Below are 17,372 nucleotides of genomic sequence, written 5' to 3'. Positions count from 1 at the left end.
AAATATATTCTATGTACCACAGAAGGAGAGATTAAAAGCAATCCTAAAAACAAAAAGTTATCAAAAAACTTTACTGGAGCTTATACATATTTTCCTATTCTCTGATCTAGGGGTTCATGAAGAGTTCTTATGTGACAAACTTACACAGCTGTAAAATTTATTTTCAAGGAAGATCCTCCTGGCGTTAGTTCTTAAAATATACAATTAAAATAAGAGCAACTGTCAAAACCTACATCGTGTTTTTAACATATTTTTAATAAAGTGCATCCCTTCTGGTTTGTCTTCCCTCTTCATTCCAGCTACACGTGGCTGCCCTCTGCAGCAGTTTCAGTTCTTACAAGTTGACTGCCACAAACCTGACCTGGTTTCATCTCTACAGGTTCTCTGACTCAATGAGGGATGTGTGTGTTTGTACAAAACAAAACAGGGAATTTTCTTTCCTGGCACTCATAGAGCCTCTTCGTGTCTCAGGTCTTTTTAGTTGTTGTAGTTTTTTTTTTTTAATTGGAGAAAATTACATGCGTATGGGGGAAAGATTAAAAGTAGGAAGGATAATCAGTGAAAACATTTGGGTTCCACTCCAAATCTCTAGATAGATTTGTATATCCGTCCCTAAATAGTATATATTATTACACTTAAAACACATCTCTTTTTAAACATTAAGTGCTTACACAATCTGCTTATATTCAAGATTATAACTTGGAGACTGTTCCCTTGCGGGTGGCATTATATAACTTAATTAAAACCAGTAAGTGCTTCTAAAAGTTTTTTTTTAGTTTTTTTTTTTTTTTTTTTTAGTGGTAGGAAAGGCCTTTGTTTACAACGGTAAATGGAAAAGGGGAAGATACACAGCTCCTGCTCCTGGGGCGGTCCACAGCCTGGGTAACCGCCCTCGAAAAGTCAAAATAGGTTTTAAATAATCTAATCTACTGTCCAATAGGTTCTGCCACAATCTAATCAGCTTTCTGTTGCCATTAGGACTTTTACTATTCTATTAATATGAAGCAGTGGTTCTCACACTCGAGCGGACATTGGTATCCCCTACAAGGCTTACTGAAATAGGCTGCTGCGCCCATCTTCAACGTTTCTGATTCAAAGGTCTGCGGTGGGTGTTGAAAGTATGTATTTACAGTGCATTATTTTTGCAATAAATTATAAATTACTGTAAAAAATAAACACCAGGCAATGCTGATGGTGCTGGGACCAAATTCTGAGAACCAGCCTCTAGGAATAATTCTGTATTAAACCTGGCTCTTTCCGCCACCCAGCACCCTGGGAACCTCAGGATTCGAGGGACTGAGCCCACACCTAAAATAACAGACGGACTCCCCAGTCCGAGCCGGAAGTAAGAGAAGACGAACCTACATCCGGCGCCTGGCGCATCCCAGTACGTCATTTCCTACCTATCCGCCCTTTCCCCCCTCCCGCCTCGTCCTCCCCCCTTCCCGTCCCCCACCCCGGCACGGTCCACTTCACGTCCCTGACGTGATTAAGGACCGGCGGCTTAGAGGGCGCTAGGAATCACGTGAATCGAGAGACTTCTCGCGAGGATTTTTAACCTCTCGCGAGACTTCACCCGCCTCTTCTATACCTCCTTCCAGTCCCCGGCTTTAGTCCTCTCCAGTTCACTCCCGGCTGAGTCCGGAATATCTAGCCCGGGTTAACTAGTTGTCGACGCGGACTGTTTTGTTGCTGCTGCTGTTGCTGTTGCTGCCACCGCTGGGCTCATTTGCCCCCTACCCCTTCCCGCCGCCACTCTCCCAACCCCACACAAGGTAACGCGATGAGGGAGACAGTGAGGCCTCGCTGGGCCTCGACCTCTCACGAGTTGAACCGGAGGCCAGAGGCCGAGGCCGCAGTGGAGACGCGCGGGCGCCGGCCTCCTCTTCCACGCAGAGTTGAGCCCGAGCGTCCCTGAACGGGGTTGGGCTGGGCGCGGGAGGCATCTTAAGGACGCCCTCGGCCCTTCTGTGCGGAGCCTGTTTGCGGGTGGGGCTCCGGTTCCTGGGGCCTCGGCTCCGTTCTTGTTTTCGGTTTCCTTGGAAGTTGTTGGAATTTCGAGGTCTGAAATGGTCGAGCTAGTTGTGGCGGGCTTTGAGGTGTAGGGTGACTGAAGGGGAGCAGCCTGGCTTGCACCAACCCTTTTGAAGTACTTCGAAGTTCTGGGCTGCGGTTGGCCGGGATTTGTTACACAGACCGGTCTCGGAAACCCTGTACGTTTGCTAATAAAGCGAGAAAGAATTCTCTCCGGCCTTATTTTCAGAAGTACGAGCTGGATTTAGTGAAAGGCCCGTACTTCAGATTGCCTAAATTGGAGAACATCTGTGATGTTTCTTTTACTGCAGAAAAATACATTGGCAGTATTTAAGTGACTGGGTGAAAAGGTTTTTGCACTGTGAAGAAGTTTCTGAACACACGCATTATAGCTCTTGTGGAGAAAGTCATTTGTGTAGTTAATCCAAAAGCCATTTATATTTGGCTTTCGAAGTACTTTTTAGCCCTTAAAAACTGGAAGCCTCAAATCTTTCAACAGTTTAGTGCCTTCTATTTTAATTTTTGGTGATGTGATATAACAGTCCTGTTCCTTGAGCCTAACACAATGTCTCTTCCCTGTTAATAGTTTAAAGAAAATTAGAAATTATTCTCCCTTTTCCTCTTATCTCGTTTTCTGTTTCTATATGGAATATATCTTACATGTTTATAATCTTCAGAATCCTTGAAGTTTGTGGTTTGGCCGACAGCTTTTCTCTGAACTGAAAGTAAAGGTAGTAGTAATAAATTATGCTGCAGTGAATTATAAGGAGTTGGGAACAAAATTGGTAAGGGTTAATTCAGGCCGACAGGAAAAAAATGTTTCTTTTATGTTTTGTTGTTTTGGTTCTGTTTTCATGACTTTATTCTTTATTTTCACCAGATGTCAGAGGATCTAGCAAAGCAGCTGGCAAGCTACAAAGCTCAACTCCAGCAAGTTGAGGCTGCGCTGTCTGGAAATGGAGATAATGAAGATTTACTAAAATTAAAGAAAGATTTACAAGTAAGTATGGGGCAATACATAATAGCTTCATTGCTTGAAAAGAGTATTTCTGTGGCATATAAGTGGCTTATTGCCTAGAATCTATGGGTACCCATAATACCTTTGGAGGGAGTGTTTCTCCCCTTCACACCCCTTGTGTGTACATGTGTGCACCCACAGAGGCATATTTGGCTTCTAAGAGAAGGGTTGCTGCCTGTTTGTGTACATCAAAACAGCTGAAACATTGTTCTTTGTTGTGTCATCCTTATATGCTCTTATAATTTTTAAAAGTAAGAGCTAATAAGTCACTATCACTCTAGAAAAAGAGGTACATATAACTTGACAGTGGATAACGTTTCTGTTTGTAAAGACTTGGAAAAGGAATTTTACTTCAAAGGGTAACTAAAATTAAAGGAGGAAAATATAGCTTAATCAGATTATATCAGATTCTTTTCAGTGCCACAAGATTTCTTTGAAAATGAAATAGAGCACCCATGCCAGAGATCCTGTGTGTGTGTGTAAGTGTAACAAAGCTAGCTCTAGTGCCTGTGTTGAAAACATTATAAAAATACCTAAAGAGATGTTTGTTTTCTGCATAAATGTTACATGTTTGAACTTAAGGCTAGGTCTTATATGTAATTATTGACACTTATTAGCAACTTGAAATTAAACCGAATCTATGTAAAAAGGCGACCTGAATTTAATGTGTTCCTTTTGTCCTGGAAGAGCAGTAAGTATGAAACTGGCTTTTTAAAACTTCCTCTGGGGTTTCAAGACAAACATAAAGCCATAGAAGTAAATATCTATTATTTCTCACAACCCTAGGTTGATTAATAAAAACACCATATATAATATTTGTAAATATCTATGGCTTTTCACCTAATTCTGAATCTGATTTTTTGGAGAGTTTTAAAAGATGTTTTGATTAGATGACTTATCTTCACTGATTCAAAACAACTCGAATCATCTTCATACTACGTATCATTTCTCTCTGTTTATATCAGCCTCTTGCCAATTAAAATGATCAATATTTTAGGGATAGTAGAACTGCAAACAAGCAAAACTTATTTGAAATGGGGTCCAGATTCACAATTCTAAAAGCTTACCTGGGCATAATTTAAATGAGTTGAATATTTTTAGGTTCAATTTCTGGATTTAGGATAGATGTGCGTGAAGTTGCAATAGTATGTTATTTAAAAACAACAACAACAACAACAAAAACAGAAACCAAAGCCTCTCTTCAGTATGTAGCAGTCAGGTCAGTGGATTTCAGGGAGCTAGTCAGTAAGAAAAAGATGTTTTGGGAGCAGTTTCTCCCATCTCAGGCCAACTTTCTGCTTGTCTTAGAGAGCCTGACCTACCCCCATTTCTCTCTCTCTCTCTTTCTCTCATTAAAAACCAACTTAAAAGCAGTCCTTTTTTCCTTTGAAGAAAGTGAAACATTGTGTCAATGTTGTATACATTGCTTCCTATATTTAATTGGCAGTAAGAGGGAGGGGTATATGTGGAACTGGTGGAGCAGGGAGTTGGGAGTGAAGACAGCATTATTATGAGTCTTGGTATTTTAGTATTTCTGGAATATATTTCAGAGTCTGGGCAGAATTGTGTTAGGACATGATCTATAGTGGAAGTACTGTAGGGAGGGAGACCATTGCTGTAGGCATTGTAGTAACCAGGTAAATGGCTTACTTAGGGTTCAGTTAATAATGACCTGGAGGTTGTTCTGTAAAATATTCTTTTTTAAATAACCATTTTGAAAGACATTGTCCAATAGAACTTTCTGTGGTGATGGAAGTGTTCTATATCTGCTATTTAATATTATAGCTGCTAGGTACATGGGGTATCAAATACTTGGAATAAGACTAGGATGGCTGAAAAACTGAATTTTTAATTTTAAGTAACCATATGTGGCTACCATATCAGATGGCACAGATTTAGAAGTGCACTTTCTAACACTTCAGTTAGCAATAACAGAGAATGTTTTTCCCGACCAATCTTGACCTCAAATTCTTTTCCTTTCATGGGAAAAAAGCAGTCATTTTGGTTGCTAGATACAGGTTTGTTTTTGAACTGAAAACTACTCAAAGATGGAACACATCGTTTAATATTAGATGAAATTCTGAAAAATATCTTGCTATCTGCTTCCATCTAGTAATTGTTATCTCCTTTGACTATAGCTACAGTTTCTATTTTGTCATAGGTTTTTGTTTTTTAAAAAATCCTTTTCCTTCCTTGCTTTCTGGGATATGCCTTGTGCCATTGGTATTTAATTCTATCTTTTATATTTGCTGAAAAGTCTTCACAGACTGATGACCAAGTTTGTAGTCTCCTTTATTTTTTTGTGTTCCTTTTATGGAATATCCTTACTCTGGTTAATAATTTGTTTGCAGTTTCATTTATGCAGAATCCTTTTTCTGCATTTTTTCCAGTGACTTTCATTTTGCCAGTAAGACTTCTATGTTTATCTCTTAAGACACTATCTTTCATATAAAGTTACTCAATAGGCAGCAAATCAGTCTTCTGAAATCCTAATTTGTTTTCTTTTTTCACTTTAAAGAAGTGAGTTTAGTAAAATCCAGGCTAGCTAGTTGACTAGCTCCCCAGGCAGTCTGTGATAATCACAAAAATAATCAATTTATTAGGCTGTTTTGCTGAATAAACTGGTTCTAAAGGAGGCAGGGGTCAAGTCACTTGTCTCATATATTACAGTGGCTCTCTGCATCCCCGAAACGCCTTCCTTCAGTAAGCAGAGTGCTTGAGTGCACCCCCTTTGACCTGCTGATATGTAGATCACAACATCTGATGCTTCCTGGAATTGCCGATAACTGTAACTGCTGCCCATCTGTCAATGAAGGAGCAGTTTCAGAACTCAGACTTGGGGGAGGAAAAGTAATTAATGGTATGTACCTTTAAGAACTCCCTCATACATGAAATCATATTTATAATACTTTGGTCCATATGCACATGTGAATTAAAAAAAAGACATTTAGAAGGGTCTTCGTAATTGTTGGGAGGGGAATGTACAACATGGCAAAGTGAAAAGACAGCTAGAAATAAATGCTCTGGATTTTTTAAAGTGTCTTTTCAGTGCAGGGCCTTGAAGATTATAACTGCACAGCTTTTCAGGACCCTTCTCTTTGGTGAAAATTTATTTTCTTATGAAAACATAGTGGAAAGATGTTTTATTCTAAGAGAAGTAGAGTTCTAAATATTGAGATCTAAAAACACAGACTTCATGTTTGTGCATTAGTAGTCCAATGATCCCTAGTTAAATGGATTTAATGATAGGAATTGCATAGGCTTTTGAGTCAGACTTACTGGATTACATTCCTAGTGCTAAAAGTGGTTAATTAAAAACAAGACTGGATAATTTATTCTCCTTCTTTGTGTAGTACATCATCTATTTGGACATCCCTTGCTTATTTGCAAAGGATTATCTAATTAAAAGGTATTTGAATGGCTATTTGGCACCTAATAAAATTTCATTAAAGATATTAATCTGAATTTTTAACTTAAATCTGAATCTTCTAGTATTTTCATTTGTAAAATTTTTTTATTTATAAAACTGATCTTTCTCCAAGGGCTTTAATAAGTCTTTTTTTTTTTTTTTTGTCCTTAAGGCTCAAATATAAGTTTTTAAGAACCAGCTGGGAAAATTTAAAATTTTTAGGAGAGAAGTAATATTTCACTTGCTTGGCTATTATTAAACCTCAGTGGGAGCCAGGAGAAACTGAATAGAGTGTAACTTCGCTCATTTTTCTCCCAGAACATACAGTGTGATGTTTAAGGTATTTTATATGCAACAGCAAAGGATGAGTCTTCATCAGAGTAAAAATATAGTAGATTGGTAGCAAAATCTATCAATTTGTTTTTAAGTTTTTTAACCAACTCTACCAAACAACTTTGAATGAAGTCAGTAAGTGTAAGTGGAGAAGGCAACGGCAACCCACTCCAGTACTCTTGCCTGGAAAATCCCATGGATGGAGGAGCTTGGTAGGCTGCAGTCCATGGGTCGCTAAGAGTCAGACACGACTGAGCGACTTCATTTTCACTTTTCACTTTCATGCATTGGAGAAGGAAATGGCAACCCACTCCAGTGTTCTTGCCTTGAGAATCCCAGGGACGGGGGAGCCTGGTGGGCTGCCGTCTATGGGGTCGCACAGAGTCAGACACGACTGAAGCAACTTAGCAGCAGCAGTAAGTGTAAGCCTAAGTTAGAAAATGTATTTGTCACACAGAAAGGCTTTGCCTACCTGTGTGTTATATTTATTTTACTTTTTCCTTTTAGTTGAAGCTGTGCTAATGTGTTTAACATTATAGTATTGGGATATTTTAAATCTGACTTGGTAATTTGCTTACCCAGATGGGGTAAGTATTATAATGATGAGAAAAACTACTGGTTTTTTATACATACCTATAGTATTTTAGTAGAAATACATATGAGCAGGATCATTTTTATTACTAATAATGCTCCTTCAAGTTTTTTGGGGCTTATTTTTTTTGCAGAGAGAGCATCCCTGTTGGCTACGCAGTTAGTACTACTGCCAAGCAATGCCCTATTAAAAGTTCATTGGAATTAAATACATGTGACAGTGATAATGAGATAAAAGGGGTCTTGAATCTAGTTCAGTGCCTTAGAGTTGACTATTTCTCACCTTTAGAGAGATCTCTTTAGCTAAAATAGGTGCTTAAAAATAATGTACAGTGTAAATTCAAGTTCACTGTATTTCTGTTAGTATTAGAGGTTAATTAAATTGAAAGGCAAGTTCTTAGGTTTAAGTCCCACCACCACTGTATAAAATGTTTTATCTTAGTTTCTACATGGGGATAATCACAGTATCTATATCATAGTATCGTTACGAACTGCAAATAAATATGTGTAGAGTAGTTTAATGAGTGCTACATGGTATGAGAGCTGTTATCAAAAACTGAAGGAAGTTGCTTGTTGAAAGTAGGTGACAATGTGAATTATAAAGATAATGGTTTTTGTTTTTCCTTTTTAGGAGGTTATTGAACTAACCAAAGACCTTCTGTCAACTCAGCCTTCTGAAACTCTGGCAAGTTCAGACAACTTTGCTTCTACTCAGCCCACTCATTCATGGAAAGTAGGAGACAAGTGTATGGCAATCTGGAGTGAAGATGGACAGTAAGTGTAGAAAAAAACTGTAACTTAACATGAACTAGTAAAGTACAATGGTAAGGTGATTTTTATTCAGCTTGAACTACTCTATTTTAGTCTTTATATGGCTGATATGACTTAAACAACTGATTTGATTCTTGGGTGGTTACCATTACTATAGTTTAGTTTTTAGCTTTAGAGTAAGTTTTAGGGCAGAAGAATGGCTTGGATGCTAGAGGAAATAGACATGAAATAGAGGAAAGTGAATGGATTTTCTTTATTTTAATACAGTCTATAAGTTCTTTTCTCTTTGGGTTGCAAATTGAGTAATGGTTGGCTCTCTTAGACTTCCGTGATGCACATATACTGAAATGATTCATATAAGAAGTATGTTTTCTCACAGAAATTGACTAAAACACATTTAGTAGATGTGTCAGAGACTTCTGGGCAATATTTTGGTTGGGACTTCCTTCCTTAAAAGCCAGTGGCTAACTCTAGCTGCTCTTTTGTATTATCTTTGCCAAAGGGACGTTTGATTGTATAAGTTTCATTTTAGACACATTTAATAGTTGAATCACTGCAGTATAAGTCTTATAGGCTGAGTACTAAACCTTTACTCACCTGCTTACAGCCATGATATCTTTACAGGTGTTATGAAGCGGAGATTGAGGAGATAGATGAAGAAAACGGCACCGCTGCAATCACTTTTGCTGGCTATGGCAATGCTGAAGTGACTCCACTGTTGAACCTCAAACCTGTAGAAGAAGGAAGGAAGGCAAAGGAGGACAGTGGCAACAAACCCATGTCAAAGTAAGTGATTTTGACTTTAGCATTTTAAATGTAATTTCCCCATTTGGGTATTTGAGGTTGTCTGCAGAATCTGTGCAGGCTATATTAGGGTAAGAAAGTTATAATACTGTTTACAATTGTTTTGAAGGTTAGCAGTGTATGGTTAACAGTGTCTGTTAATACGTATACCTAGGTAAAGTGAAGACATTTTGGGGTTCCTGCTTAGGCATTTAATACCTATTTATTAAGAGGATATCTTAAGATTAAGAGTAAAATTAAGAGTATATCTCACTAAACCAGGTTCTGGGTTCCACCACAGCAAAGAAGACCAAATTAGGCCTTGTCCTAACTGTGTTTACAATCTGAAGAATAGACACATAATTAAAGAAGAACTTTAATGTAGAAGTAATGGAGGGAACACAACAGATACTTTTAGAGAACAAAGAAAAGGTAACAAGCTGCATTTTTGTCATGAGGGCAAATTTCTTGGAGGAAATGACATGTAAACTGAGATTTGAAAAGGACAGATGTTGGCCAGTTAATGAACTAGAAGGTATGATCTTGAGCAAGCTGCTTACCTTCTGATTCCTCATCTGTAAAACAGGGATAGTAGTATCTCCATTATGGGGTTGTAAGGATTCATTCATAGCTTGAGTAAAACATGTGGCACAGTTCTTGACACATAGGCTTTCCTGGTGGCTCAGTGATAAAAGACCCACCTGCCAGTGCAGGAGATGTGGGTTTGATCCTTGGGTCAGGAAGATCCCCTGGAGAAGGAAATGCACACCCACTCCAGTATTCTTGGGGGAATTCCATGGACAAAGGAGCCTGGCGGGCTGTAGTTTGTGGGGTTGCAGAGAGTCAGACATGACTTAACAAGTAAGTTAAACAAGAAGTACATTTAAAGCCAAAAAATGGGGGGGAACATAGAAGTAACAGAAAGAAATCCTTTGGTTAAAAACTTGGGGCTGGGGGGGGCGTAGCTTAACAAGAGAAAGAGGTTAGAAAGGTAGAGGCCAGATCATAAAGAGCTAGAAAGCCACTGATGCATTTCAAGTGGAGAGCATTTGATATGTTCATATTTGAACTTTTGAGTGATTACTGGCAGCAGAGAGAAGACAGCTACTGCTATCATCCAGGTATAAGATTATGGTGACCTGAACCAAGGGAGCAGCAGTAAGGATGGAGCCGTGCATGGTTTGAGAGTTGTTTAGGAGATGGAATTAACAGTTTTCAGTTAACTTCTGCATATTTATCACAGTTTGCCATCTTTTGGTTTGTCTCGGTGTTTTCAGAACTTAATTTGCTACATAAATATATTTGAATTTGGGAAAATTATATCATCTATTAACAATAACATTTGATTTAAGCATTCCAATAAGAAAAATAGATTGTAGGACAACATGAGATTTCTACTTTAGTCTTTGACATTGTGTAAAAACCATACTTCATGGAAGTGATTATATGATACAGAGAAGTCTGAATCATATTACCTCATTTTGAATACCTCTGTGTTCATTCCTTTGGTGATAAGTGTTAACTTAGCAGGAATTACTGAGAGAACTTTCAGGCTCTGATTGGAAAACCCTAGTTGTTCTTGTTTTAAGAATTGCTAGCTATGATTTCCCTTTGTGCTGCTGAGCTCTTCCAATCAAGATGAAATAGTTTTATCTGCATTGAATCTTTGCATTTTCCAAATGCAGCATATCATACTTGCTAACTGCCCATTTAAAAATTGATAAAGGTTTAGTTAGCTTTTCATGTTGAAACTCATCTTTTCTTGAAACAAAACTTGTAAAAGCTATGTAAATGACAAATTAAAAGTCAGTTGAAATATTGGGTTTAAATGGGTAATAGATTACTACAGTTGTGTTTAAAAGCTTCCAAGGATACTGTATATTCCAAATAACATTTATTTATTACTAGTCCTGAGTGATTGGCATTGGTGTTAGTGCTGGCATTGTTAGTGCTTTTATTTGTGGAGGGGAAAGTGTGTAAATTTACTTGATTTTGGGGTTTCTTTGGCGGGAGAGTGGTTGCACTGAAGTCATCTTTTAGTTGAGGTCATTTTGAATTGACATTTACCTGTTTTGTCCACACAGAAAAGAAATGATTGCCCAGCAGCGTGAATATAAAAAGAAGAAAGCTTTGAAAAAGGCACAGAGAATAAAAGAACTTGAACAAGAAAGAGAGGACCAGAAGGTAAAATGGCAACAGTTCAACAACAGAGCCTATTCTAAAAACAAAAAAGGCCAGGTTAGTAAATCCTTTCATCATACATACTTTGTAAATTTGCAGAGCGTGGCTGTCATTAAAATACCTTTAAAATGAAAAAGGAGGTTCAATGAGATTTAAAAAAATACAACTGGATCTTGAATTCAGAATCCTCTTTAATCTTCTTTTTGACTTACTGAATATAAAATATCCCCATTAGCCACTGTCTCTGCAGTGGAAGCACTGTGAATGAATTTATATTAGGAATTATAAAAGATCTAGGTTATTTTCTTTTACAAACTAAAATTTGAAAACCTGTGTGCTATCTTACATACCACTTACTTACGTTGGGTATCACTGGAAATTTTTTTGATCACTCAAGTTTTCTTGATGTACTTTTCCTTAAAGGTGTATTTTGAAATTTTAGTTTTTTCCAAAACAAATCAAGAATTCTTTTTTTTTTCTCTCTCTAGGTAAAGAGGAGTATTTTTGCTTCACCTGAGAGTGTAACTGGCAAAGTTGGAGTAGGAACTTGTGGAATTGCTGATAAACCTATGACACAGTATCAAGATACCTCTAAATACAATGTTAGGCATTTGATGCCTCAATAATCAGAAAAACTGTTGGATTTCATCTCTGCAGGGCTTTACATTTACCTTTTTATCCTTATATTTTTCTAAAGGTAAATTATTTGTTAGATGAGTAAAGAAGATACCATTGTTGTCATTGTTTGACTTCAATAGAATGAAACTTGAAATTGCATTTAATAACTGCTACTCATTTAAACTTTTTTTTCATTACTACTACCAGTTTCCTCAAAGTTTATTGGATAAAGCAACTTTTCTAGATAAATGCTGCATAAATACAGCACTTAAATGAATTATTCATCTTCCTAGTATCAGGTACCCACTTAATGGATGGTAAATACTTTTTGTAAAGTTCTAACTGGGAATTTTCAGATGCTTTGAACTTGCCACATACTCTAGCAATTCCCTGGAATATCAACACAAAATACCAATGTGCTAAAAAGAATTTCTCTTCATTGTTTTTCTTATCTTCAGCTTAAATTTATCTGTCGCCCAGTTAACCTAAAACTAGATTAATTGGTAAATGGCAAAGTTTTCTCTTTTGAGGTTTTTCTCAATAATTTGCTTCCTAAGCCTATTAGGCCATCTCTAAAATTGATCCAGCTCTTTATTCTTTTCATTGAATTTTAGTTTTATGTAAGAAACCATGTTTAGGACCAGCCACCTTTTCTAATGTCCTTTCTTTTTTTTTGTTTTTGTACGTTTGCTTTCCTTCTGTGTTGATTTTCACTTAACGGTAGTGGTGACATTTTTTGGATGTGTAATGTTTATATGAGAAAACAAAAAGCTGATGTATAGCCCTGTATACAATGTAGATACTATTTTTGTAAAAAACCAAGGCTAAATTAATGAACAAGAGTACTGAATGTTTCATCATTAAAAATTTACTGTATTTCTTGTGCATTAATCTGACCATAATTCCCCTGTATATTATGTTCATGTAGCTGAGTTTATAATTTTTGTTAACTAGATCAAGTTGTCAGGATTTGTTGGTAAGTGAACTTCACAATTATCCTGAGTTGAGTTTAAGCCAAATATATGCATAGAAAAGGGTCCTCCTATTAGTGGAAGAAGATGATTTTTAAGATGTGTGTTAATTTCAGTTTTTGTATGTTTAACTTTTATTAAATAAAGTGTTTTTAAAATCTCCAGGGTGTGTTAACCGATAGGTAAAGTCTTAGCTGCCAGCATTGATACAGTGCTTAAGCATACATCATTTCCACAGAAAAGAATATTGAGTAAGTAATAAAGGTTTCGGTAAATCTTTATGTACTCCTTATATTGGACATAAGAAATTGGATCCTAAAGGACAAACTAGTTTTCTTTTTATTTTAAGGGCTGTGTTTAATAGAGATGTTTATAAATTTTTGGTAGAAGGAGAAAATAAAATTTTTTATTTCATGAATTTTAATTTTTTGGTAGACCTGTGCCACCTTTGGCCCTATGGGCCTTCCTTTTACAAATAGGCATAGGGCATGAAATCAAGAGCTCTTCTGTCAAAGATCTAGATGTGACCCTTTGAGAAATCCTGTTTGCAGGATGATGATAGTATCTCTGGACTAAACTTAAAAATTAGGAATCCTGGGGAGACCTGTCTCATAGTGGGAAGCTGAAGTTGAGAAATGCTTAGTGAGAGGCATGATACCAATAGTATTTTACAAATGCAGGTGGTTAACCTCTCAGTTTTCTAAAATCAAATGATTCTTGGTCTTATGAAGGGTTGTTACAGAATTTAATGTAGAGTTTCCCTGCTTATCAAGAAAGGGGACTTGAAACTTTGAAACTGATGGACTGAACCATACTTAATGGCCCCCATGTGGCTATGGTTGCATTTGTCTTCTCAGAACTTAACATTTGACTTTGCATTTGACTTTGTTATTGACTGTTTCAAGGGAAGGACAGTCTTAACAACCGCCAAAAAACAATTTTAAATTTTAGTTGTGGCAATTTTCTGAGCCCAATTATGAAGACTTAGGCATCAAACCAAAATGAAATATTCGTTTAATGTAACAACTCATTTTTTAAAATGCTTGTTTTTTTTCAGTGAAAGGTGTGCATATGTGTGTGGCTTTCCATTGCAGTGCAGTTTTAATGCTGTGTCTGCCTTTAAAATAGCAAAGGAAAACTTAAGTGACAAAGGAAATTCATAGTTTTTAAGTTGTGTGATGTCTGTAGATTGAGCCAAGTATTTTTAAAGCTTTGATTTGAATTTTTGCTTCAACTTGGTATTAACTAAAATACAAAAGAAGGAAGAAAATCTATTAAAACCATTAAGGTTTTGTATTTGTTAAAATACAATAAACATTCACTGGATTGTATTAAGTATTTGTATTATACTATGAAACCACCAAGTAGTATAAATGGTAATTTACAAATTCAGTAGTAAATGTAAACATTCTTTATATCTAGGATTTTTGAGTTGCAAGTTAAACTGAATTTTTACTACAGTGGAGAGGAAGAACATAGCAGGTAAAATAACAGGTAATACCATAGTTTAAACAAAACCAAAGTTAAATCCCCTTATACTATGATCTTTTTTTTTAAAGCGTATCTGTATAAATGTACTCTTAAGAAACATCTCAAGAGGTTCAGAAACCAATACTGACTTTCTATGAATTTGTTTTGGCCTAGCCAGAGTAAGTATTAAAAAAAACAACAACACAGATGAAGGTGTTGGATTTCTGTGAGGGTCTTCACTTACCTTTCAGCTTATGTATATATTAAGTTGGTGCAAATGGAATTGCGGTTTCGGACCTTGAATTTTAAGTCATAACTAGGGTCAGACACATCTTTATTAATGAAAATAGGAACCATTACAATGAACACATTTTTGCCAACAAGAAATAAGTTTATTCTTAGCATAAAAATCCAAGCCTTGGGATTCAACGAGTTCTTGGAAAGCATTTTCCCTGCAAAAAAAATCGTCAAGATTCTCAAAGTGGTATCTGGTTGGCGAGATGTCAGGTGAATAGGAGGCTGAGGCAGAACTTCATAGCCCAATTCATTCAACTTTTAAAGCGGTTGTGCAGCTTGACAGTTATTAGGCAGTTATTGGCTGTTGACCAATGCTAGCTGTAGGAGTTGCAGTTTTTGGTGCATCTCATCAATTTGCTGAGCATACTTCTCAAATGTAATGGTTTCGCCAGATTCAGAAAACTGTAGTGGATCAGACTTGCAGAAGCCACTGAACAGTGGCCATGACCTTTTTTGGGTGCAGGTTTGGCTCTGGAAACTGCTTTGGAGGGTCTTAGTGTAACCACTGAGCTGATCATCACTGGTTATCATATAAAATCCACTTTTCATCATGTCACAATCTTGAGAAATGGTTCATTGTTGCATAGAATAAGAGAAGGCAATACTTCAAAACAATAGTTTTTATTTTGTGGGCAGTGCATGAGGCACCCATTTGCCGAGTCTTTCACCTTTCCAATTTGCTTCAAATGTTGAATGACCATAGGATGGTCGACGTGGAGTTCCTTGGCAATTTCTCGTGTACTTGTAAGAGGATCAGTTTCAACGATGGTTCTGAGTTGGTCGTTATCAACTTCTGATGGCTGGCCACTGCGCTCCTCATCTTCAAGGTTCTCTCCTATTTTGCAAACCTCCTTTTTTTAAATATTTATTTATTTATTTTTTTGCAAACCTTCTTAAACCATCATTGCGCTGTAGGTTCATTAGAAGTTCCTGAGCCAGATGTGCTGTTGTGAGTTGTCTCTGTTGCTTTACAACCCATTTTGAACTCAAATAAGAAAATCGCTCAAATTGCTTTTTGTCTTAGTATTATTTCCATAGTCTAAAATATAAACAGCAAGTAATGAGTCACTAGCAAAAAAATAAAAGCATGAAATGCACGTTAAAATGAATAAGAGTATATTCCAATGTCAAAAAAAAGTCAACAAGGCAGAATCGCAATTACTTCTGCACCAACCTAAGTTTCTTTGTGTGTGCCTTGAGCAGGAAAAAGCAGATCTGAGAAGAATGCTGGGCTTCTGGTAGTTGACAGCTGAACTTAACTAAAAGCAAAGTTTGGATACTTAAGTCATCTTTTAGTTGCTGGAAAAAAAAAAACCTGGCAGTTTACTTCCACCAAGCACTTGACCAGTTCATTTTTACAGAACCAGTACAGACTTGTTGCTGGAATTATTAAAATTGTAATTTGTTTCCCCAGTTAATTTTAAAGAGCACAGCTAAAGAAGCCATGCTCACTTTAGCAAGATGCAGTGAATTTCTGACAACAGAAACAGTTCAGGCTTGGAGGAAACACTTGACTCGGGAGCAAACACTTCACTTTAGAAAACTAGTGTTGAAGTCTGAGATCCGCAGCTAGGCTAGTCTTTAATAGATGGTAATTGTCCAGTTGTTCATTGCCCAGAAGTATGCGGGAAGGAGGAGTAAATAGCCGTTTGGTTCTTTTGCTCAGAGTGTTTCCCTCCAAAAGCACTGTCAAGTTTAGTTGACCTAGCTTTCAGAGTGAGTGTGATGAAGCTGCTAATTTAGAAACAATTGACTTCTTAAATTTGTATTATATACATTTTAGAGGTATGTTATGGCTTTTGTGTTTTTACAGTGCTATTCTGTGCCCTCGTGTGAAAATCTAGACTATCCCAATTATTGTCTTACTGGTAAAGACTTTTAAAAGCATCCTCCATAGCTAAGAGCTTGAGAAAATAGAAAATTCCAAAATTATAGGAAGTTGGCAGAACTTTAAAAGAATTTCATTTTCATTTTAAGTCATTCCCCGTAATAATTGATTACTGTATGAAAAGGTAAAGGGCTTCCCAGGTGGCACTAGTGGTAAAGAATCCGCCTGCCAGTGCAGGAGACGAACGAGACTGGTTCAACCCCCTGGGTCAGATTATCTGGAGAAGGACATGGCAACCTGCTCCAGCATTCTTGCGTGGAAAATTCCATGGGCAGAGGAGCCTGGCAGGCTACAGTCCATGAGCCTGCAAACAGTCAGACACAACTGGGTTACTGAGCACAAAGGTAAAACAGAAGGAAAAACTGAAGCTGCCAACCAGTACTCTGTTTTGATCTACACTTATTTAAAAGAATCAGATGTATTCCATAAGAAAACTAGTTTCCTGTTAGATGTAGTACATAGGCCAATAAGATTCTTTTTCATGGTGAGACCAGCACTAAAATATTAACTGGGGCACTCAATTTATTATGTAGCAGTTACTGTCAGTGTAACATACTCAAACTCAGGTCCTTTTTTTTTAGGAAGACCAGGTAATCACTAAAACCAGTGATAACATGACTCTTACAAAGCTTTTATTTAAAAATTACTATGGGATGTCAAAATTTATGTCTTACAATGTATAACCTGCCACAGAATTTTGTGAAAATGAACCATTTTTAATAGCCTTTTTTGGGAAGACCCAGAGTCAGAATAACTATAAAGTTCAAGATTAAAGATGAAGAGATTAGAAGGTTGCATTCATCAGAGAAAGTAGAGGAATATATACCTCTTAATCTAGGTGCTACAAGCCCCTAGATTGTGGGGGTGGGGTTGAATTACCTATATCAGTTTTAATCCTTAACAGTCTTTCAAAATAGAGGTAGTATTTTTAACAACTTTTTCAGGAGGAAACAGTCTCCATGAAGTAATTTAATAACTTGCCCAGCATCCTTAGCAAATGTTAGAACT

General features: G+C 36.9%; 1 protein-coding gene across 1 annotated transcript; it reads left to right on the top strand.

Moving 5' to 3' along the window:
• Positions 1 to 1,596: 1,596 nt before the first annotated feature.
• Positions 1,597 to 12,871, top strand: SMNDC1 (survival motor neuron domain containing 1). The gene is made up of 6 exons (XM_052660945.1): positions 1,597 to 1,775; positions 2,915 to 3,034; positions 8,017 to 8,159; positions 8,781 to 8,942; positions 11,024 to 11,177; positions 11,609 to 12,871. Exons 2-6 carry the CDS (start codon positions 2,915 to 2,917, stop codon positions 11,744 to 11,746), a joined length of 717 nt encoding a protein of 238 aa, XP_052516905.1. The 5' UTR covers positions 1,597 to 1,775; the 3' UTR covers positions 11,747 to 12,871.
• Positions 12,872 to 17,372: the final 4,501 nt, after the last annotated feature.

This window comes from Budorcas taxicolor, chromosome 23, assembly GCF_023091745.1.
Source record: "Budorcas taxicolor isolate Tak-1 chromosome 23, Takin1.1, whole genome shotgun sequence".
Classification (NCBI taxonomy): domain Eukaryota; kingdom Metazoa; phylum Chordata; class Mammalia; order Artiodactyla; family Bovidae; genus Budorcas; species Budorcas taxicolor.
This window is presented reverse-complemented; position numbering and strand designations above follow the sequence as displayed.